The 24863-nt window shown below is 41.1% G+C and overlaps 2 protein-coding genes across 3 annotated transcripts in view; one reads left to right on the top strand and one right to left on the bottom strand.

Annotated features, from left to right (window-relative positions):
• The window catches only part of stx8 (syntaxin 8), a 46918-nt gene extending 38472 nt beyond the window's left edge, over positions 1-8446 (top strand). Inside the window, exon 8 of the mRNA XM_028567662.1 lies at positions 7656-8446. Coding sequence (XP_028423463.1) covers positions 7656-7720 — 65 coding nt within the window. The 3' untranslated portion in view covers positions 7721-8446. The remainder of the gene's footprint in view (positions 1-7655) is intronic.
• Positions 8447-8692: 246 nt separating this feature from the next.
• The window catches only part of ntn1a (netrin 1a), a 65805-nt gene continuing 49634 nt past the window's right edge, over positions 8693-24863 (bottom strand). For both annotated transcript variants that reach the window (XM_028606153.1, XM_028606161.1), the window contains 2 exons: positions 20358-20432; positions 8693-12039 (listed from right to left, as the gene is read on the bottom strand). In XM_028606153.1, coding sequence (XP_028461954.1) covers positions 11711-12039; positions 20358-20432 — 404 coding nt within the window. In that variant the 3' untranslated portion in view covers positions 8693-11710. The remainder of the gene's footprint in view (positions 12040-20357; positions 20433-24863) is intronic.

Below are 24863 nucleotides of genomic sequence, written 5' to 3'. Positions count from 1 at the left end.
ATTGTGCATATTTTTTGTTGTGTGTGCGTGTGCGTGCGTGTGCGTGCGTGCGTGCATGTGTCAGACTTCTGTGAATGGAAAATTCCCCCATGGTCTTCTTCACTCTCACCTCAATGCTCTCTTTTTTCCATTCCTCTCAGTCATCCCCTGTTCATCTCTTTTTTTGTTTGACACTCGTCTTTGTGTCAAGCAGAGAAAGAATTGAAAATACTACATGCCACAAATTGTTTGAAGGGCTTTCCCTCTTTCTCCATGGCAGCATGTTTATAATTCCTTAGCTTTAAGGCTTTATTTATTTTTGAAACCACCTCTCATCCAAAGCAGGCATTTGGTGTTATGTCTCAGCCAAGGCCTTGTAAAGCTAGAAACGTCTGGCTTTGACAGGCGAGAGCATACTTAACATAACTATTGGTAGTTTCCTCATTGTAAAAGAGGCATCTTAGTTTTTACAGCCCAAAGTTGTTCTTAAAGATGGAAACATTTCCAGAAATTTGAAAAATGTTCTTCACTGTAGGATTATCAATATAAATCATCAGACATTTATGTGTTGACATAGTTTTGTGTACATGTTTGCACTAGCGATCTCCAAAAAAACAGTTGAAAGCTGGAGAAGAGTAAGCTATGGGAAGGGTCATCTCACCTAAAAGGAAGGACCCACATATTGCTCAACCATGGTTCTTGTGGCATACTGTGCATAAATGGTGCCTGTAGTGTTGTGAAACAGCCATTGTGTGGAAACATACTGGGTTTTTCTACAGCACGGGCTATTGGAAACATCTATCTCCTAAATGTACACAAGACTTAGACTTAATTTAACTGCATTAAAGCATTATTTTATTTCCATGAACACAATTCTAAAATGCACGAGACATAAAGGCTGTTATCGGTTGATAACTCAAACTTGCCGAGAACCTAGACACCCGTTAGATTACATGACTCATGCATTAGGCACGGTTACGGTCTTGTTCAGTAGTCTGGTGCACAGTCTACTGGTGACAGCCTACCTATCACGTAACAAACATTTAACTTAACTACTAAGATAACATGACGTGCATTTGTGTGTGATATCCATCGATAATGTAATCTATTAATTTGTATGTACACAATCATCTAAGATGCACAAGAAATAAAGGCTTCTGCTATTGGTTGATAACTCAAACTTGCCGAGAACCTAGACACCCGTTTGAATATAGACTCATGCAGTAGCCTCGGTTACGGTCCTTACTGTCTCGTTCAGTAGCCTGGTGCGCGGTCTCCTTGTGACAGCCTAGCCTAGCTACCACGTAGCAACATTCACTTCTCTAACATTTAACTTAACATAACTACCAAAATAACATGACGTGTATTTGTATGTGATGTACTGTACTTCCCCATCGATAATGTGTGAATTGCCGTGAACACAATCCTCTAAGATGCAACAGAAACAAGGCTCGGTTAATAACTCAAACTTGCCGAGAACCAAGACACCGCTTGATTACATTAGAGTCGAGTGGGCCGGCAGGTTGCACGGTTACATTAGAGTCGAGCGGCCGGCAGGTTGCACGGTTACATTAGAGTCGAGCGGGCCGGCCGGTTGCACAGTTACATTCGGTCTCGTTCGGGTCTAGGCATTAGTAGCTAATTTCCTGATTGATTCTACCACCACCACTCCAGTCCAGCGGAGGCGCTAATGAGCTAGATCACAACACACACAGTAGCAGAAGAATACCAGCTACACAACGGCCAACCATTGACATTTATATAATGCCAACTGCACGAATGAAGTAAAAGAAAAAAACAGGAGTGAGTCGGTTCATTGACGTATGGCACTCGATTCTCCCGGCTCAGTGACACGAGTCGGGTTAATTAACCGGCTCTTCGGTCAGTTCGTCAACACTACGGGGCATCGACCCACACACAGACGTGCACGAGCACCGCCGGCCTTCAGAGCAGAGAAAGGGCCGCAATTTTACTTCATGTAATATTATCATACAGAATGTTTGAAACAAACATGACTACAATGCGGTGACAACGTACATTGAGCTCAGGCTCGTACACGGGAGGGGGTAGGAGGGTATGCGCAGCAGCGCAAGGAGGCATTTCATTGGTACTTTCCAAGCGGACCACGAGGCAGTGATTGGTGGGCGTTTCTACAGGATTACAGCATCTACAGATGACAGATCTTTTTCGCTTCTTTTTCAGAGCCTCAGAGTGTAAAGACCATTTCAAACAATATATGAAAAAGTTTATATTGGAAATAGTTACCAACTCTGCCTTTAAAACGTTTGCTTGCCACTGCCGGGTCCGATTCTTGGTCTTGTTGGCTTAAATCAAATATTTATTGATTTAAATCAAATATTAATTGATTTAAATCATATTTTGACAAATTTTAGACTATATTTCATTGAACACTAAATTAAACACTTTTGTGAAGTTTATTTTTTTTAAACTGGAAAAAGGGATTTAAACATGATTATTAGTGTTGAAACTTGGACATCAATTGACAATGGTAGCAGGATTTTCAATACCCATCCTTTTTTTTCTTCTTTTTTTTTTAAACCGCTGGTTCACAGAGTCATTACCGCTTGTTTTAGATGATGTTGGTGGGAATTGAGGAGTAGAACCTTTGAGTATGGTTGGATTAGTGTGGCAGATTAGTCTACGGGACCAAAGGGTCTCTTGGAGAGTAGTGTGTTCCCCAGAGCTTAAGCCTCCCCATCAGGCAACATCAGTGGTTGAGCAACCCTTCTCAACAGAGCTAATCCTCAGTTTGTTGAGGGCCACTTCTGCAACCCTGTGAATCCCGCAGGTGGCTCGCATCTCAAGTAGTTTTGTACTGTTTGGACTAGAGGGGATGTCTAAAGAGATTGTAGTTGAGGGGCAGCATTTGACAGTGTTGGAAGAGGAGCATGTTGGGCGAGTAACTACACGGAGTCTATAGTTGTGAGTCAGGAGTTGTAGAGGAAACTTTAATTTTGCTCAATAGGGAAGTAGAGTTTAAAACTTTTGTCGACTTTAAATCAGTTCGAACTTTCTTTCCAGCTCTTGTTCCTCCTGTTCAGCCCTGACATGGTATACTGTTGGAAACCAATTGAATATGTTTCACATGTTTGATGAAAGGATTGCTTAAAGTTATACATCCTGCTAATGATGTTTCCACATCTGAGATTCTTCTCAGTGAGTGGCAATTTAAATTAAACTTGCCTCGAGAAACCCTTGTCACGTCTAGTTTTTGAAAGGGTTTGCCGTGACGCATTAGGTTTCATCTACCAGCGGACTATCTGACCTTTTAATCTCATGTATATTAGCTCAACATTTTACAATTTATTGGCAGACCAGTGCAGTAATTTGAATGGCTGCAGGAGAATATTTAAAAAATATGATCAAAGAATATTTTTTAGCCTCGCTATGGGCTCTATGTCTATTGCAAGGTCAGTTTGCCTGTCTGTCCTCCACTTGGTCCAGACTGAAGTATCTTTCAACAACTATTGAATGGATTCCCATGAAATTTGATTCATATATTCATGGTGCCCAGAGGATGAATCTTAATTACTTTGGTGATCTCCTGTCTTTTTCTCTCACACCACCATCTGGTCAAAGTTGCCCTGTGAAATATCCTAAAGTTTACAAGATGGATTTGCACAAAATGGTGGTTTAGGAATTCATTAGCCTGGTTGACACCAGACTCTTCTCAGCTGTAACTGAGAGTGGGTCTGGGAAAGGTTCATTGACAGTTCATTTCCAAAGGGGCGTCACCAACGGACGCCGTTGAAATGCCTCTGGGCTCATTGGATAGTCCAACCAATCAGACAAACAATCCGGGTGACGCTGCGCTTCGGTAGCCGTCATGTTGAATGTAAACAAAAGCTGCTCGCCGTCGCTGCACTATCGTCGTCACGTAAAGCCAAATCTCAAATTTGCCGGAAGTTCGTCAGGGTTTACCCAGGCTAGGAATTTATAGTTCCCAAAGGTTGAATCCTACTGATTCTGGTGACCCCCTGGCTCTGTCTCTAGCGGCACCATGAGGTTGAATAATTATTGGTTTTAAATTTAGAACAGACATTCATGTCCCCCATAGTATAAAGTGTAATCACCTGGTGATTCCCCTGACTTTTCATCTAGCGCCATCATCGGGTCAAAATTTCAAAGTACCTTCAAAACAAAAAAAATTCCATCAGCCTCAGCTGTACTTTAGTTTACTATTGATTAGCAAATGTTAGCATTCTAACATGATAAACTAAGATGGTGACCACGATAAACATCTTATCGGCTTAACATCAGTGTTGGCATTTTCATTGTGATGGTGTTAGCATGCTGTTGTTAGCATGAAGCACAAAGCACCGCTGTGCTTAAGTGCAGCGTTACAGAGCAGGTAGCTTGGCTTTAGCCTCTAAGTCTTGTTGGGTTTGTACTAATGCTCACACTATGTCTGCTGTTGTATTAGAAATAATAAAGAAATGCATATGTTTAACATGTGTATGTAATACTTAATTTTTGTGTCTGTGATAAAAATGATGATTAGTTAATGATGTTAACATAAAAGTTGTCCTTTATTCTTTAAAGGTCATCTGTGCCTTTTGTGGTGAGAAAAGATCTTTGAACCATAAGCAAAGGGCACGGAGGGAGTAGTGAGGGAGGTTCGGGGATTGTCTCGGTCTGTCCAAGGCTCTCACCAATTATTCCTTTTTTCTCTGTGATTTGTCTTACTGATGCGTCTGAAAATTGCTCAGATGGGATGAACCCAGACTCTGGCCTCCAAAGCTCCTGGGTGGTCAGTCTATCAGCAGACACCAACTATCTCCCTCAGCATCAGTGTCACACCAGAGCCCTAATCTATTTGGCAAGCAACCGCCATTGTTGTCATTAGTCTCTGGAGGGCCTCTTGGGGGTCAGGAGTAGCTTGTGTAGTTACTGAGACAGACAGGGCTGGCCCTAGAGGAACGTGAGGGTCAGTGTGGGTGTCTAATGTGGCTTCATGACTGACTGTTATATGACATTAGAGGGTGTGAGAGCCTTGCTCCACACTAACATATGCGTATGTTATACAGCCCAGCCTTTATTGCCATTGTTGCTATGGTGTTATCACATGGAGTTGCTGACAGATGTTGGACCAGGCTGAATGAAATTCTGATGTTTGAATCTAATATGGACTGGGTGTTGCGGCGGTATCGTTTACACCCAAACAATGATAATTGCTGGGAATTTGTGCGTGTGTGTATTTGCTTTAAGCATGAGGCTTTTAAAGAGCCATCACAAAATCTATTTGAACGTGTGTTTCTACTTTGACATTTATATTATGCTCACATGTGTAAGTTATCAGGAGGCGAGGTCCTGTGTAGACCAGTGATAACTTGCAACGTGCATGTCCCATGGATCTATACATGAACACCTTACCCTCAAACAGAATAGAAACACACTGGACTCAACAAATTAACTATATGCAGATAAAGAGACTATTAGCCATAAATACCTAAAAGAAACAAAAGAATGACACAATGAGTCAAAGACATCTGGACCCCTTACAGGCATACCCCGAATCCTGGCAAAGAAACCAGCATCAGCCTTACATTTCATCAGACCACCACACCACCACTACCACCGCAAGCAATTAGTTCAGCATGGCTTATATCTTGCCCTGTCTCTTTCCCTGTGGGAAAGACAACTAATTAGGCCGTGCAGGGGAACGCAGGAGGAGAGAGCCAAAGAATGAGAGAAATGTTAACCCAATGTGAAAGGCTGGGGAAAATACCAGCCGCATGCAAAATAACAATGGACAGCTTGAGTCAGTGAGGGGACTGTCAGACCAGCCAGAGATGCAGTTGTTTGAAATCTTCACTCCTGTGCCACTCTAGAAGGAGCGAGATGGGGGAAATAGTGGCTGACCGCACCCTTGGAAAATGTTCTCCATATCTTATGTGTGTGTGGTATAGGTCACAGAATATATTTATCTATGCTATACTGAGTGATAGACCACCACATCCTAAAGGCATTCAAGTGTTTATGATGCGCATGATAAAAGCCACCCACCACCACTTCTCTCTTACAGTATATCCCCTAAAATACTTTCTGAACTGTGTGTATATATGTGTGTATGTATGTATGTATGTATGTATGTATGTATGTGTATATGTATATATATATATATATATATATATATATATATATATATATATATAAAAATAAATCAATCCTGCCCTGAATGTCAGTTTTCAATATATTTGACCAACCACTCTTTAAATTCCTAATACTGTTATCATCATGATAGATGTACCAAAGATTTTCTCAGGTTGAGTTTCCATAGCCACTATTGTTTTGCATTGAGTTATAGTCCAACCAATACTGGATATTTTAGGCCAATACAGATGTTATTTAGGAGTTGAAAAACATCTGGTTTCAATATATCAGCTGATATTAATTTCCTTAAAGAAAAACATTTTTGAAAAGGATCCCTTAAATTTGGTGATTGTTCCAAGATATAGACTGAGCCAACACTTTACAAACTCATAAAAACTTGATAGTGCTCTCTTTTGGAAACACTATTTTGAATCTTTGGCATTTTTGTTCCACAATTACTTGTTACTTATTGGCTACTGAGATACTGAAATAGCTGCGATAAACTTATATTGGCCAAAATACCGTCCGTACGATTTATCGGTAAGACTCTAGCTTGACTTCACCAAGTTGGTAACATTCATTCACATTTGATTGTGAAGTTCCCAGAAGACTTTTATCTTTTTACGAAGAATGAAAATTCCACCTGTAGTGGATTTTACAACAGAAAGGGTATATTTTTTTTTTCCTTGGGTGGCGACTATAATAAAAAGTGTAATATTTTCAGGTCCTGCGGGTAAAGCACTTTGATGAAGTGTGAGTGAGCTTTTGCACATTTTTTTCTGCTTCCATGGTATCCGTGAAAAACAATGATTATCCTCTCAAGGCAGAATCAGAAACATATGCCTATCACAGTAAGCAATCTGTGGCAATAAAGCTTTTGTGGCCGTTGAACGCATGTAAATTGCATTAAGTCATCAAGAGAAAAATGGTGATGTGCTGTGAGGGCATAAGCACTTGGGACTTGCGTTAGATCAAGGATTTTGAAAATTAGTGGTGAGGTATGCAGGCTTCTTACCTCTTCCAAGTGTATTCCCTTGTGTCTGCTGCATCCCCCTCCTCCTCTGTGAGTCTGCCTAAAATCAGGTTTGGAGTTCCTCAACTGCTTGACATTTCAATGTTCAACATTAAAGTTAGAGGCAATTTGTTGAACCCCAAAGGTTTTATCACAAAGCTGTACAGCAAAGTAAATATAAGTCAAAACACTTTTTTTTATTATTAAATAGTGACCTCATTTAGTCAAACTGTCTAACCACTTAGTACCTGTAGTCTTCCTCAGGTGACAAATGTATGTATTTATTTATTGTCAACAGCTAGGCAATGTAGTTTTTAGCAAATGTCACTGAGAAGTAAGTAGTGTATTTGTTTGGGACTATTTTGCGCTGCAGATTAATAAGCATTCTGTGGTCTAGTGAGTATTTACAGAGACAACAATGGAGGACTGTGGCACGAATGAGTAAGCTGTATCAGGCTATGGATAGACATACTTTGTTAGCTGGATCAATTCACAACTGATTTTGCCTTTGCCATCTGATTACCTTTTTCTCTCACTTTTCCTCTTTCAGGGATGCTGGTGGTGATCGTACTGCTTCTTATAGCCATCATAGTCGTCGCCGTGTGGCCTGTGTAGCAGACGAGGACAGCAGTGATCATGGACCTGTGCTCAACGACTACTACAATGATACTTTGGGGCAGAAGACCAGCTTGAAACCTTTGCATCTGCAGTACACACATGTACAGTCATTTAAACACTTTCTCACACAGATTTTATTTAGTTATTCTTCATCTTCATATTGCGACAAAGGTCACTGGTGGCTGTGTGCAAATGTGAAATAAAGACTTAAGTCCTATAGCAGCACACTTACATTTTTCTATACAGTAAATCGTTGTTTTTTTTTTAATATAAAATATGTTGCTACAATGTAAATTGTCCTCTGTACCAGTTGTTCAAGTGGATATTAAAATGACAATGTATGAAATAGTTAAATTATTTGTAGGTTTGTAAGCCTTTAAAAAAAAAATTGTAGCTTGGACTGTGGCAAATGTTGACCCAACAGTAGGACCTCCCGCAGGTAGCAGGAGCTTTCCTTTCATAAGTCTGGATGTGGTCTGGGCTGAGGCTCACACTGGGCACTGTAATTCCGCAAGCTTTGCAATATTCACACTCCCTTATATTTACCCATGCATTACTGTAGCAGCTGTAATGTTATCATTTGTCTTGGGATTTTATAATGTTTATAGAATAGCTCTCAGCCAAAACAAACAGCTCGGCTGTGTAACTAACATGGCTGCTTTCCTTCCTTGTAAATCAATTCCGCTTGTAATTTCTAATAAATGACGTTTTCAGTTAATAGTCCCTGGACTCCTGTCTGTCTGTGTTTACGCTCAGGGTTTACTCTGGAGGATTGCAGTTTTGTAACATATTTAGCTGGAAACACTAGTATCACCATTTTTCCGTAGCAAAATCTGCATAATATTGTTTTCTCTACCATACATGTTATGAAGTGGCAACCAGTAAATGGAGGAAGGCGGACTATATTCTTTCGTGTTAACTTAACAAATAACTAATTAAAATGTAATGATTCAAATCAACAGAGGCAAATGGTTTTCAATGTAACAAGTTTATTTCAACTGAAAATCTGAATTTAGTTCTACCAGGTTGGTGTGTTCAGTAGTTATTATGTCTTTCTTTAATGGCAATGATCTAAACAACCACAAACAAGTTAAAAAAAAAAAGTTGAAAAAGACAATAAAATCCACAATGTCTTGTGTCATTAAATATATTCATATATAATAACCATAATATATTAGTACGCATTGTAAAACAACATTGCAAAAAAAGTCTTGGCAATGGTGACAACTAAACAACATTTACAATTCATAGTATGAACACAAAGCAATGCTTTGACGTGTGTGTGTGTGTGTGTGTGTGTGTGTGTGGCATTTCATCAGGAAGCTTGTCAAACCATCGCTCAGGAGACGGATGTAAAATTTACAGCATGGGACTACTGAGACTAGAGAGGTGTGATTACAGATTACATTGTGCCAAACAGAAGAAAAAGACCATTGACACGTAATGATATGTTGTAGGATTAACAATGATAGCAGGGACGTGTAATTATACTGTGTGTGAGTATGTCGTCATCAGTAGAGCATCATGATGGACTGACATCACGATCATTGGATTGATTGTACATTAAAAAAGAAAAGAAAAACAACTCAAATGTAAATACCGAGAAGTACTTCAGCAAACAACGTCATCTGTTCCTTTTATCTTACAGTCAAACCCAGGGGATTTAGATTTCTCGTGGTTTAAAAAAGCCTGTCTTATTGGTCATCATCTAGAAGCCATTTCAGTCCAATCAGAAAATTCCTAAACAAATGAGTAATTTTCTGAGAGAGAGTGGAATCAGAAATGACCATTTTTAAACAGAGGACGTAGAGAGTTCATTAAATTAAAACCACGTGTCTTGAAAAGAGTCGTGCTGTGGGGCAGATTAAAAGGTGCTAAATGTGATTTTTGTGAAACAACAAATACCGGCAACTTCAAACATGTTGCTCACAGTGTTTTGGGATGGACTAAAAAGGAACTCCAGTTTATGATACATCAGACACACTGCAGGCTTTTACAAACCAGAGCTGTGTTTTTACCACGTATTCCTTAGAGAAATCCAAACCGAACTGCATACAAATAAATGAGCAATGTGGTTTGAATCAAGCAGCGTCAAGTGATTGCAATTCACCCCTTTTCTCCCTGTGCAAGTGTTGAAGTGAAGAGAATTAATGTGACAGTTCAATGGGACACTGTGGCTTCTGACTGGTTGCACAGTGAATGTACAGTCATGCATTGTGTTTGCAAAAGAGTGTGTGTGTGTGTGTGGACTGTAAAGGTATTTATCTCAAATCTCATAGTACTGTAGGAATTATTCTAGATGAAAACAAGCCAGTGTGAGGTGGATTTCAAAAATACTTTTAAGTAATGGTTGAGCACTTTTTTCAAGGTGCAGTTTGCGCAGAAGTTGTATTTTTTTCTGCGCTAGGATTCCTTTCTGCGCTACATGAGGTAAGGACATTGTTTTCTTTTCAGATTCTTTTTCAGATTTAGTGGTCGGTAGCTATCCACATTGCAGTATCTTCCTTTGTCTTATTCATACATACAGTATTTGAAAGATAAATTCTGGCACATTGTCGAAAGTATTTTTCATCAGCTGATGCAAAGGAATACATTTAAAATCATGCAAACATCTGCATTGTTGCACTGGTTACATACTATATGCAGGTCTTTGTCAGTATCCTCTTAAGAACATGCAGTACTTGCAGCTGCACAGCAATGATGCTGCATCCACTTTGTAAAATGAATGGAACCGTATATTGGGTAACTTTCACAGCTCTAATCATTTTGTGGTAAAAGTAAATATTGTCACTAAAATGTTGATGGTAATAAATTAAAACAAACTAAAACATTTGACGTTTTATTTTGTAGCCACTCCAGAACCCATATTCATTATTGTTTTTTTTATTAGCTTTACTGCCATCAGATTGTAAAAAATAATTACCACCAAAGAACAATTCCTGATTTTGTGAATATTTTAATAATGTTTTTATAACAATGTGTCTGGCCGCTGGTCCTTTGTTAAACTCCTGGTGGAGTTGTGAAATAAATAAAATCTCAATTATTTGTAAGTACTAAAAGTGAAATCAGTAATTTTAAATGCACGCCGTGCAAAAAGGTGTAATTTTATTAGTAGGCCTACCATGAGCAGCATGAGTTAGTGAATTGAACATTACAGTCTCAAATAAGATGCGTTTACATGCAGGCTTGTACAAATTTTTGAACCACCAAAATGTAACTAATGGAATTTAAGGAGGCAAATAGGGGAGTAACAATCAAGATTTATCAGGTCAACAATTCCTTTATCAATACTGTAAAAAAGTAGCACTACAGATTTCTTATTTCTTGTTTCTTGAGTTGCAGAAATACCTGAATTTGTACAACAGGGGAAAGAAATGGCAACTCATTAACAGCTAAATGTATTATGCATTTTTGTGGCTTGCAAACAATATTATTTATGGCACAATTCTTAACGGAGGAAATATTATTGCCTAAATCAGATCAGTGAAGACTTTTGATGAAACAAGCTTGCTTCTTACCTACGAATACAACAAGAAAACCATGCAGAGGCAAACTTGCAGTGGTAATTAAGTGGCTTTTTCTGTCATTTTTGCACCAGCAGAAAATATCCATACAATTTAACCATAAAATATAATGATTTCATACTAAGATAAAGAAAACAAACACAAATAACTTGATATGCTGGTAATAGGTGCAAATTCGGCAAATCCACAAGAGAGACAAATCTCAAAGTAAAATCAAACATAAAACCAAATCTGCAAGGTGAGCTTCAACAAAAGTTCACTACAAAAACAAATCATCCTAAATAATTCTCTTCATGCTTCTACACAAAAAAAGCAGCGACATAAACAGTCTCTTGTCTGTCCGTGGTCCTCTGTCTGCCTCTCTTTCACCTTTTTTTTTTTTTTTTTTGTTTCTTAAAATCACCCGCTCAGCTTTTCTCTTGAATTCCTCCCCCTCTCCGGCATCCTCTCCATCTTTTTCCGCCTATGGCTTCTTGCACTTGCCTTTCTTCTCGCGCTGCTGGAACTTTCTGAGCCTGCGTGCCCACGTGTCCCTCCACTGGATAACCAGGCTGCCTTTGTCTGCTACCACTCCGCTCTGGCCGGGGGAGTCCTCGTCATTCCCCAGCAGAAGGTACTTTTTCCCAGGCTTGATCTTGGGACACTTGCAGGCCACGTCTTTGGTGCGGACCCAGAGGAACTGGTCCCCACGGCGGATGCGGCTCTCGCCCTGCTTGTAGACAGAGATGATGTTGACGGTGAACTTCCACCACTCGCCGGCTTTGTCTGCCTTCAGGATGTGCACCTGGACAGCTGCAGTGTGAAGTCGGGGGGACAAAAGAGATACCGGGTTATCGCTTTGGCCTAATGTGAGATTTCTTATATTCAGTTGTAAAGGTTACTGCCTCCACTAACAGTCTGCAGATGCTGGTGGCTTTGTGAGGCTAGGATTTGGAAAATAGGTCCTTTTAGCTAAATACTAACATCAGCATGCTAACATGCTTACAATAACAATGTTAACATGCTAATGTTTAGAAGATATAATGTTTACCATGTTCACCATCTTAGTTTTAGTAATTAGCATAAATATTAACAGTTGTGGCCAATGTCATTAGTTCCGTATTTGGTCATATATCGAGGTATTTGAAAAAAATCTATTTCTTTACCTCATTGTGGCACTAGACTAAAGGTCAGAGAATCACCATAGTTATTACAATTCATCCTGAGGGGGACATTAATATGTGAACAATGTTTTTTTTTTTTGGGGGGGTATTTTAGGCCTTTTTATTTTTTGACAGGACAGCTTAAACATGAAAGGGGAGAGAGAGAGGGGGAATGCCGCAAAGGGCCGCATCTGTGGACATGTTGTTAGGTGGTTTGTATGCACAAAAACCAAGGGGGTAAGCTTCGCTTCAGAACTCGAGCCATCATGGCGCCATTTTGTTGCTAACTGGCCATCACCTCCTGTTAGCATTCCGCTGACCGCCATTTTTTTTTTACGTCACTTGACTGCGAATAACTTTACATCTGAAGCGTTTAAAGACTCTATTTGTCCGTTGTTTAGTTCCAAAGAAACACGACAATGTATAAAAGGCTCCATTACCTTGTACCTCACGTTATGGCTCCGTAGCAGACGTTTTTGTAAAAATAAGCTAACAATTGTGTCATAACCAAGTGACTTACTGTCGCATAGTAGAGGAATTACCGTATAGTACAGGAGAAGCTCGCAGGCAGTTTCGACTTACATGAGATGTTTAGGTTTAATTACTAATGTTAACTAGCATGTTAGTGATCAATAATTAGCCTGTGCCCATGTTATCTCCTTACATACACCTACAGTCTCCGTATCTGTAAGATTGGGAATGATTGAGATTTCTCTTGTCACAGCTACCAGAAGACTTACAACTTTCAGACACGTTGCTCACGTCACATTCTCTCAGTTGGAGGCTGCGCAGTAAAGCTGGCCATCACCGGAAAAGTGCTTCTTATAGCCTTCACTGGTCTCCGTCCAGAGCAACGGGGTCTATTGGTCCATTATATACTGTCTATGACAAAAACAGCGTAATGCGTTGTTTTAAACTGGCATTGCTAACAATGGCTAACCTGGCAAGAGCTAATGAAAACAATATAAATCTGACTTGTAACTGGAACGCATTCAATTCACCGTTCGCTAAAGCCACGCCCCCTAGTTACTGTTACTATGCCCGTCAAACAATTGAGAACCAGACACATAGCCATGGCTGGGTTGAGCTCCATACCTGTTGGTATAAGTGATTGGTTTTGGAGTAATGCAGCAGACATATCCTCCAGGACACGACAGAAAGGGCTGCAATATGCAGTGGAGGGATATGTTCAATGACCTCAACCTCTTGCTAAATTATCTGTGTCGATAGCAACATGTGCTTGACAGGCTAACAGCCGGTCTCACGGCAGTTTGTGTAAATGTCCACATTATTCTTAATCTATTGATACGTGTTCACGGAGACTTTATTCTCGTTTTTTACGTGTAAATTTAACGTTATTTTCTCGGGGAAAGGACGCTGGGAGGCGGCCGAAAAGGTCGCTCCATAAGCCGGGAGGCGCCCGCGAGGGACCCGCTGGATGAGGTGGCCGGGAGGCGGCCGAAAAGGACACTCCATAAGCCGGGAGGCGCCCGCGAGGGACCCGCTCGACGATTTTTGAAAATAATCTAATTGCGATTTTTTCCCCAAATATTGCAATTCGATATTCGATTATTTTTTTAAGCTCTTTGTCTTCTGTATTATTCAACAAAGACAAACAATAAATCATTGTATAGTATGAACAACACACAATTACACACTAGACAGTTAAATAAGTAAAAACACACACACATATATATACAAATACATATATACATACATACACACACACACACACACACACATATACATACACACACATTTTTTTTACAGTGCACAGAGAGGAGCTGCCTCCAGCCCCTCCCCCTCGTGAAGTTGCGTGCCGACACCGTCAACACTGCACTAGCTCAGAGAGGCTATCGTTACGTTAGCTGCTGGTGGTCTTGCCGTGGGATTAACTGTACTAATAAAACCGTTGAAACACCGCGGCCACGCTGCTGTGAAAGCTCCCCGAACCGTCATTTATCAGTCTGATTGTTACCCCTCTCAGTGGAAGCTCCTCCACCCATATCTTTATAACGGAGCTAACCGCTAACCGGAGCTAACCGCTAATCAGAGCTAGCTCGTTGCCAACCGAGCCTTCAGTTCTGCGTGCCTGTATTCATTAACTGCATGTATGGACTTGAGCCCGAGCAAAACCCTTCATTTTATTAAAATGGCTGTAAGTTTTAAACTTCAACTCAGAATTGTTTGAATGACAGAGGTCAGCTCAAGGTACAGTGTAGTGTTAGCGTGCTAAGTTGATGCATTCTCTGCGTAGTGCAGACTGATTTGCTCTCCCGAGTCATCAAATCGAGACCAAATCGCAGCCTTTGCGATTAAGAAATCGCGTTTTAACATATCGCGATATTATCGCAAACGCAATTAATCGTTCAGCCCTACGCTGGATGAGGCGGCCGAAAAGGTCGCTCCATAAGCCGGGAAGCGCCCGCAAGGCGGCCCGCTGGGGACGCACCACAATAACGGGATGGCGGAGGTTTGGTTTAGGAATAAACTTACGGGGAAAGGGCGCCTTAAACGCCGGAAGACGTGCCGCGGATTTTTGGCTTTTTATATTACTCCCTACCATTTTTCGTGCTGTGGCCACAAAATACGCTTCACATTTACACAAACTGCCATGAGTTAGCTCGCTAGCTTTACTTACCTTGGAGCAGACATATGTAGCTAGCTATGATTATTAATCTTCGAGGCATTTAGCTATGAGTGAGGTCTCCCACATTGCTTAATCCATTGTCGGCATCTTTCCGCTTGGGTCTTGGGCTTTGGAAAGGTGAAAAAAAACATCCCCTCCCTCTAAACTTTTGGGGTACCTGGTGTCAGACTTGCAGGTGCCATAGGCGCATCGTTTCACCATCTTGCTGAAATCGCAATGTTTTGACGGGGGTCCTCCTTAGTTACAGTTGCTGAGCTAGGATTGGACGAGGACCGTTCGAGGGCGGGGTTTTGCGAACGGTCAATTCGGGTATGACGTCATTCCCAGCTTCGGCTTCCGAGTTCCGAGTTAAATGGAATGCACTGTGAGTGCTGACCCACGCTGGGGCAAAGAGGGATCATGTCATAGTATGCAGAGCTCTGACCTCTGACCTCAAGAGCTCTGATCAAAATCTGACCCTTTATTTACTGAACTCTATTGTGTTTTGTTCACATAAGCCTGCTTGTGTCCTCTTCTTTACAACAGCCAGGCTCTAAGTGTTAAGTAATGAGAGCACAGAAACACCTTGGTATACCTTTGTGAACGGGCACCCACGATCCCAATAAACTACGCTTGTGATATGAATACGGTTTCTATCCCCAGTGGAAAAGGCTGGTCTATGGTCCAGCTATGATATACAGCCCCACGTGCATTATGTCCATTACTACTGACAGAGCAGTGTGATTTGTAATGTGATTAGGAGGCAGGGTAGGGCTATTAGAGACGCAAGCTGGAAAGACACTTAGTGATATCACATGATGAACCGGTATGGCCCTCAGATATGGGGAGGGAAAGAGAGGGCTGCCTCTCATAGATCATAACCCAGCATGTATCAATATGTATTATATTGACCAGATCTCTATTAAGTCCCATTATACTTCTCCTGTACTTATGGGAAAGCTTGTGAAATGAACCACCGTGTTACAGGGTCACTGGTTGCTCCTTCAGTGTCGAGCTAATGGAGCTGAACATCATGGCAGTATTAGGAGATATATCCTGTACATGTTGGATCACCGCCGAGGGGTCACAATTTATGAATGGCAAAGAGCTAAAACTGGCTCAAACTTCCTAACTTTGTAAACTGAGAAAACATCTGTTTCTAGATTACACTTCTACTGTAGTTTCCAATACTCTTGGTGTTTTTAGTGCATCCAGAGTCAATTCAAAATCTGCTGACGCTTCCTGCAGAGGACTTGAGATGTGAATGTGAGATTCACTTCTTTTAAAAGCAGTATTATAAGAGTATTATATTTTAGTCGTTAAAAGTTTGTGTGCACTATGCTTTCTGTATATTTTGTAAAGCCCATTGGGTTTTTCTGTGTAGGGAAAGTGCTATATGTATATGAAGTCTGCCTCGCCTAAGTTTTACAAAAAGTTTCTTTGAATGACAGCCTCAATATTCTTCAACATAGAAATAAGGGAGTCTCCTGGATTACAAACCGACCCTAAAGGTTAATGTTATAGCCACCTGTTTTAATTATTTCAACTTTGTTCCTGGGAAATCATGTTGTGTTTAGAGGATGGCTACCCGACCCGAGCCCGACGGGACCTCACGGTACCCGACGGGCCGGGCTGGGTTCGAACAGATATTTAGAAATGATGTTCAGGTTCGTGTCGGGCTCGACCTCATCAGCGCGATGAGGCATTGAACATTTTAAATTTAAACATGTTATTATGTAGGTAGACAATGGGCCTGTTTTACTTGATGCAAAGGTTCGTTTTTGTGATTAAAATAAATTTTAAATATTACCCTAACATCCGCTTTCCTGTGTGCGGAAATTTGTTTATGTAGCTGTGATAACTAAACACTGCGCTCATCTGTTGACATTTCCGAATGCCTTTCCTACAGTTGCTTAATTAAAGCTTTCCACACAAACAAACGTACATGTGTCATTAGTATGAGAAAGAAAACAAGATTTTAACTGTGTCGGGCTCGGGTCGGGCTCGGACATAAATATCTTAATGCCTGTCGGGCTCGAGTCGGGTTCAGTTACTGCTCTGTCAGACGCGGGCCGGGCTCGGACAGAAAAATGCGGCCAGATCCACACTCTAGTTGTGTTCGTCAGTTTTTCAAGGCGGACAGCTCAAAATACTACACTACCCATGACATGAGCAATTTCAGCTGCAGATAGTTTTGTCAGTTTTCTCAACAGCGTAATATTTAGTGTCCGGCGCCCACCACCAGCAGTGCACATAACATCCTTTTAGCTCTGTGATTGGATGTATTTTTTTTTTAACCAAAATGCACCTTGGGAAGCTTGTACCTTTGATTTCCAAGAACCAAGTTCATAGAAACATTTCTAACCCAGTGGTTCATCCTTTGTACTGATGATTCAACTGGGAACATTTTACGTCTATCCAAGCTGTAGAAGAGCCCCATCTGTAAGTCGCATCGTCAATGTAGAATATGAATGGGACTTTTACTTCTGGAACCAGGGGCCACCGAAATACCTCCTCCCACTTTGCAACTCTCTTGAGCTGTCAATTGGTATGTACTCCTATCTTGTCTACTAGGGCTGGGCGATAAAACGATAACGATATGTCTCGCAATAGACACGTAATCAATATCAATAGAAAATGCATTCTATAAAACGTTCAATAACTTTTTTCTTTTTATATTTAACACTTTGCACTATTTTGTTACACTTTATTAAGCATTTCTTACTTATTCTTTAATTTTGCACCTTAATGTTAAGAGATAATTGTTAAGTGTTCATTGTGATTTTAGACTTATGTTTACATTTTAATTATTTGAGTGTTTTCCATGGTTGTGTTGACATTTCTGCTTTTATAACTGAGGGGATTATAATCAGAGGAAAGATAAGTTTAAAATAAAAATGTTAAAATTTTATATATTTTTTTCCTGGTCCTTTTTTTAAATAGGTCATAAAAAAATATCATTAATTATCGATATCGACCGATATGAAACACTTATATCGTGATACAGTTTTCAGCCATATCGCCCAGCCCTATTGTCTACACATTTTATTGTCCTACATCTGCGAGTATTTGTACGTCATTTTCACCCCAATTGTGCTGTATGTCCCCCTGAGGCCCCGTCTCAACAGGGACTCCGTGGCTCATCTGGTGGGACCTGGTGACGTCGGCACCACCTTGCAACACCAGGTGCTCTTCTCTCTGTTTGTGTTTAGTCAACAATCACTGTACTGAGATGCCTGGAGTAGTTCTATACAGGCTTTTTCTGACATCAGACATGTTCACCCCCTCCCTACACCCTGCTCCCTCCTGTGATTCTTTATTTGCGTCTGTATGTCGACCACAGAAGCTTGTAGCATCGTTTCCCTACGCAGCATGGAGCCCCGCTCCCCTGCTGATCTTTTTAAAACAGTCCAAACTCTCAATTTATCCTGTAGATTTACATTGTGTTTGACTTTTCATCCGCTTTGCTGAGCTTGTGTGTGGTAAATACTGTACAGGGATCTTGTTCTGGTCTGTTATGAATCTTGAATAATGCTGTTGCAAGCTAAGCATTGATATGACAAGAAGCGTAATGGTTCTCGTTTACATCGGCAGCACAAAGCCCCCCTGGTGAAGGCAAGGCGAGGAGAAAGTGGATTACACAGAGGATGATGTAGCATTTTAAACTAATAGGGGACAGGTGGATTTAATAAAAAAGTATCTCTAAAAACCTACAAAGGTTCGAAGGGATGAACATACTGTAGTAATCAGCCAGGACTAATTAATTATCTGTTGTTCTTTTATATATGAATACATTAAATCTCTGTATGTTTATAATTACCGTCCATGTCTGTCCATCACACAATGAGAAGAACCCTTCCCTACTGTCTTATAATATACAGAAATTCTTCTGAAAGTTTGTTTCTTTGTCTCAAGAGCCTTTCCTCTTTTCTGCCGTTATGCTCTGCTTCGATCTCTGCCACCCCACATAAAAATATCCTGCATCTACCCTTAGAAACATTGGTGCAAAAGAGGAACTTCCATTTGTATTCGCATGGTATTATCTCAACCATCAGTACCAGCAGATCCCCTACACACACACACACACACACACACACACACACACACACACACACAACACATGCCAAATCAGTTGGGAGGCTCTGCTGGCTTCACTCTTGGGAGATGTACATATGTGAGGAAACTCTGTAACTGTTGAGTGATAGTTTCTCCAGCAGGACATCCTGATGTCTCTTTTTACCTCTATACCTCTACACCGCTCCACCCTCGAATGCTGTTACCATTCAGGTGTTAGGTAAATATTCTGTATGTTATCTATTTTTGTAGATATAAACTAAACATTGAACCTGATATTGGAAGGTTAACAACATTGCTTTTTGGCCAAACCAAAGAAAAGCAAACAGTCATGTAGCTGACACATTCATGCATGAATGGATACATATTTCAGAGGCGAGGGTACTTCTCACGACATCAGCGGCAAGGCAGGCATTGGTGGAAGAGGAGGTGTCTATAAGCTGACCCCCTAACTCCTCCAAATCCCCACAGAACAAAGCCCAGGACTGTCTGTCAAGCTGCTGAGGTATGCTGCAGGATGCCGCTGCTTGGTTCAGCAGCCTGACTTCAATCAGGGGAGGGGACAGAGGGAGGGGAAGAGGGGAGAGGTCATACGTCTTATCCACACCTTGAATGGCGTGGCGGACGGACGGTCACAGGAATGCAGCGAGAATTGCATCGGTTGTTGGTTGTGGGGGAAGTGGGCTGCCTTAATGAGGATCTCTAAGAGAGCACCCACTGTCCGTCACACTGTCTTTGCTTTATCCGCCCGGGTTTTAAATGCCTGCTCGGAGACAACACACACACACACAAACACACACACACACACACACACACACACACACATCTCTACCTAATTTTTTATCCTGCCCTTTCTCTCCTTCTGTTTGTCTGCTTCTCTCTTCCTCCTTGAAGTTCTGCTGTCTTTATTTGATCATTTGTCTCTGTCCTCAGAAAACTGGAGTAAGCCATCAGTGAAATGCCTTCCCTGTAAACTATAGCTCCCCAGCAACGTGCTGGGCTGGGATGCATGGGATGGGAAGTATACTGAGCCCCGTAGTAAACATATGCATATCCCAAACCAAAACATTTAGCGCTTTAAGTTGCACAGTGATTCTACTGCTCCTAAAGAAGTCCAACACACACTATTTGTTCCTGCAGAATAAGAAACTTGTTTTTTACCCAGAGCCAAGTCAGTGAATTAGACCACATGTTTTTAAGCTTTCCCGTAGAAATAAATGTTAATCCAAGTCATTAAATGGGCTGTGTGTTGTCCGTTGACTCACCGTAATCTTTCTTGCAGTACTTCTTCATGTTGATCTTCAGTTTGCCTTTAGATGCTTTGCAATAAGAGTCACAGTCTGCAAGAATAAGAAGCGAGAGAATACAGTTAGGAGATTAGAGGGAGAAAACTAATTTGTGGATTTGTTACAAATTCATTGTTAAAATAATTGGCTAAAAACATTCTCACATTAAGCAATAATATACAGAACATGAAAAACAAAAAAAGCCAAGTGGACCTACAAGGCTGTTTAAATTGCAAAAACTGTAAAATTGTTAGGACTAAAGAATTTGTCTGTTAAATTTTGGACAAAAAAAATCACACACACTTACACATTAAATTGAATACTCAATTGCTCAAGTAATTAAAAATAATATTTATAAGTTCAATTCATGTTGATGCTTTTTTATATATTTAAATATGTATAATGTTTTACATGTGTAAAGATGGTGGTAAATTGTAAACACACTATGAGCTTGGAATTTGATTAGCGCTCCTGTTAAATCCTTGATGAACTTTATAATCTCCAAGACTGAAATGTAAGAAATATTTTCTATTTTCTACATTTACTTGTATAGCACAAATTTTCTAATTTTGAAACTTTTAGACAGCTGCTTTAGCACCACCTTTAGTTAAATTTCTGTCCTATCCTGAGTTTTTGCGTCTGGCAGTTTTAGTAAAGAAAGAAAGAAGAAAAACAATACCAGCAGAAACGGACATCTGCCTTTTGGATCCTGTCATTTACAAATTTAAAGAAAGGTTCCCTATAGAGAACAATTATAATGACAACATCTCTGGCAAGCTAGTTCTTTTGGCTGACTGGTTGAAGCACATCTGTCTGGCTTGATTGTGTAGTCTAATGGGACTGCTGGGGTGCTGCTGGCATCATTAAGGGTGCATGTTTTGGTTGTGGTGGAGGCACTTTACTCTAACCACATCTACATCTTCCATGTGTGATGGTGAGGACCTCTGAATGGAGCTGATGGTACCAGCAGTGGTTTAGAAGAAACACAAATCACTGCTGCCATCGACCCACTCACTCCCTGTCAGACTGTGGGAATGAGCCAGGCCTGTGCAGACAACCCTCCACCCATTTCAACCCCCGCCTCCCTCCAAAATCTCACCTCGCCTGTCACCTCAGCCCCCGACCTCCAGAAAAAAATAACCCTGGGATCACTTCAATGTCAAGCTTTTGCATTTATTGCACTGAGGATGGGGGGGAGAGGCTATTTGAGGGAGTAGAAGGTGGGGGGTGTGAAGGGGGTCAATGCCACACAAAGGGAGGTCAGGAAGGGAAAATTAGCCATCCATGAAGCGGTGGGCAGAGGAGCCTTTTTTTGGGGAGGGGGGCATCCACTCTGGAGCCGTGAACAAATAAATACCTCACGCAGGCAGAGGGTCACCCAAATCGCCTCATGGCTCACACACACACACACACACACACACACACACACACACACACACACACACACACACACACACACACACACACACATACTCATGTAGTATGTACGTACACACTCTCTAAGGCAGCTGAGTAAGTGAGTACGTAAAGTTGATTTGAGCTTGATCTATCATCTGGACAACAACCTTAAAACAGAACATTTGCTAGATACTGTTTTTCTGTGCACAAAATCATGTAGAGCCTTGATTAAAGTTTGTATATTCTATGTGTGGCGGAGGTAAGGGAACTCTTTACTGTACTATATCTCCATTGGTTTTTCCATTTTAGTTATTGGAAGTAAGCTGTTATTTATGTCAAGGGCTAGGCCACACATGCATTGCAGATTATAACTAACCCTGCTTCTTGTCCAAATAGAACCATGAGGATATGCCTTGCCATCAGTTTTTATTTTTTATGATAGATTACTAGGAGCTTACGAAGGCAACAGTATATCCCTTCCTCCACTTTGCTGTCCCCAGCAATCCAGAGAGTATATAGCTTCAGTGATTGCCCCATGCTATGCTGTCACGCTGCCAGCCACATACAGTGCTGGCAAGAATAATGTGATGTGAGGCCATACCATTAAAAAAAATAAAAATGTTTTCCCTTCTTTTCTGCTCATTGAGCACTCTCCCAACTGACATAAATTGGATCCAGAGTACCTATTTAGTTTACACTTCAGTGTTACAAGTTGTGATGAGTATAGTAAAAGAAATTAGCGAGGAAGAGATGGATGGACATCAAGTCGTAGTGGAGGAGAGTGATGGGGTTGTGGAAGAAGGATTGGAGCTTTCAGGCAGCCTGGATATGAACAAACTTCATTGTTGTGAGCAGATCTGTGCTCCATGCCTTTGCTCTCCTTTATACTCTGTTTGAATGAGGTTGCCTGGGGAACACCACGACAAGAAAAAATGCAGGGGAAGGAGGCGGGAGAATGGATACTGGTAGAGAGCGAAGGGGTGGAAAGGTTGACAAAAAAAGAGAAGAAGACAGGAGTGAAGTTTATCAGGGGGGTGGTAAGAAGAAGAGGAGGAGGACTGGGATTTTAAGTAAAACCCCCAAATCAGCAAAAAAAAAAAAACCTGGTTGCCTCATAAGCTGAAGCTGGTGGTAGTAAGTAGAGAGAGTAACAAAAATAGGCAAAGTAAATGAAACGGAGGAGTCTATATGAGCTGCACCTGATTACCATGTAAATGATGGAAGGGGGAGCTGTGGAAAGGAAGCTTTGTTTTCTCATAACCCCCCTTGATGCCATCATGATACTTCCCTTTGATAGCCTTTCGTTCCCCATTAGTGTACCCCTGAGACACAGCTCCGGGCCCCACTGAGAGCACCCCGAGATCCCCATTTAGGGCCAGGCAGTCCCCTACCGTGAGGACAAATGTTCCCTTTGTGCGTGCGTTACAAGCGGGGAAGTGGGAGCAGTCCTGTAGCACTGAGCTAAAATGTGCTTTGGGTGTTCTGAGTAGATGTAGTTACTACAGCGCTTTGTTTCCTGCCTTTCAGAGCACTGAGAAGTGCGTAACTGAGAGGTGGACCTTTGCCCCTTCTATCAAAGTGCTGTACAACCCTTTAAGCTAATCGTTTTCATTTGGGATGCTTCTTACTAAAGGTGCTTCAAGACAGAATACAGTACTGTACAGTTCTATGTGTTTGAGCCAAAGCTTTAAAGTGCCCCTAGACAAAGGCAAAACTAGGCCTGGGTTAGGTAGTATACTAGTACATAGTGAAACATGCCCTAAATATAAAAATGGTGGTAGACAATTCTGCTTAAAATGACTTTGCTGCTTAAAATTACTTTAAAATCAAACTCCCCAACATCTCCCCAGAATCTTGAAGATGATGGCATACTGATCCAACGCATCAAACCAGAAGAACTAGTAAAGAGTTTATCATAAGATTTAAACAAAAGCAATGGACAGGAAGTGGAAAAATAAGACACATTTCTGCGAGGCAAATCAAGCAAACAATATTTTACATGATTGAGGACGACTGAAACTACACAACAAGACAGAAGAGGTGTCTGACCGCAGATATACAGAATGGCACAGTGTGAAAAAAAATGCACACAGGAATCTTAGTCAACTTTTCAATACAAGTATTACACACTTTAATTATAGTTGAGTTGCCAACTAAGAAAAGGTGTTGAAGATCCATGTTTTAAAATAACCACCGGCCATTCTGTAGTATGTTCTGATATATCTGAACACTAATAGAGAATGCATTTTGTTGTTATCACACAGATAACATTGGATCTACATCAACATCTAACCCTCAAAGCCAGTTGTGACCAGCCAATCTATATCAATTAGATCTAGACACACTCTGGATATATCTAGATCCTCAGTGTGAACGTGGCCACAGAGACAGAGAGCATCAGAGGCATCAGAGCAGCGAGACAAGGAGGTGTAAATGACGGCCCAGGAGGAGGGCTTTCTCCCTCAACCAGACTGATTGAGAAACAAATTGCAGCAAATAAAGCATGTAATTAGATTATGGAGCCCAGTGTGCTGCCCTGCTCTGTTCATTTCTGCTCACAGGAGCCGTGAGTTTGGATCCTGTCCAGCAAAGACGGAGACAAAAAAGGAGGAAAGAAAGAGAAGGAGTCCCCCACTTCTTTTCTCATTGTATCGTCGGAGAGTAAAAGATGGTTTGTTTTCAGGCAGACAACAGCCAGCGAAGAGGCTGTAAGAGGTCTTGACCTGATTTGAGATTTTTGCGTGGCGTGCAATCAGATCTGATGTGTTGATTCGTCCTCTGTTACTGTAACTGAGGCGGTTCAGATGAGTCAGCTGTGTATATAGACACGGAGAGAGGAAATAACCCTGCCAATGTCATTAAAAAAAAAAACTTTTTGGGCACCAAAAACTAAATTGTGTTCAACTGTTTGATATTGATAATGACCATTTGATACTGTACTGTTCTATTTTGGGCCCTGCTTATTGCAAAAATGTATTTCACCATTATTTCTTCTACAATTAAGTGCCGTAATAAGATCCCCACGTTGACATGACTGTGAAGCGCGGTGGAGTCAACAAGTACTGAACAGGGTGTGTGAAGCAAGAC

This window comes from Perca flavescens, chromosome 2 (genome assembly GCF_004354835.1).
Source record: "Perca flavescens isolate YP-PL-M2 chromosome 2, PFLA_1.0, whole genome shotgun sequence".
Classification (NCBI taxonomy): domain Eukaryota; kingdom Metazoa; phylum Chordata; class Actinopteri; order Perciformes; family Percidae; genus Perca; species Perca flavescens.
This window is presented reverse-complemented; position numbering and strand designations above follow the sequence as displayed.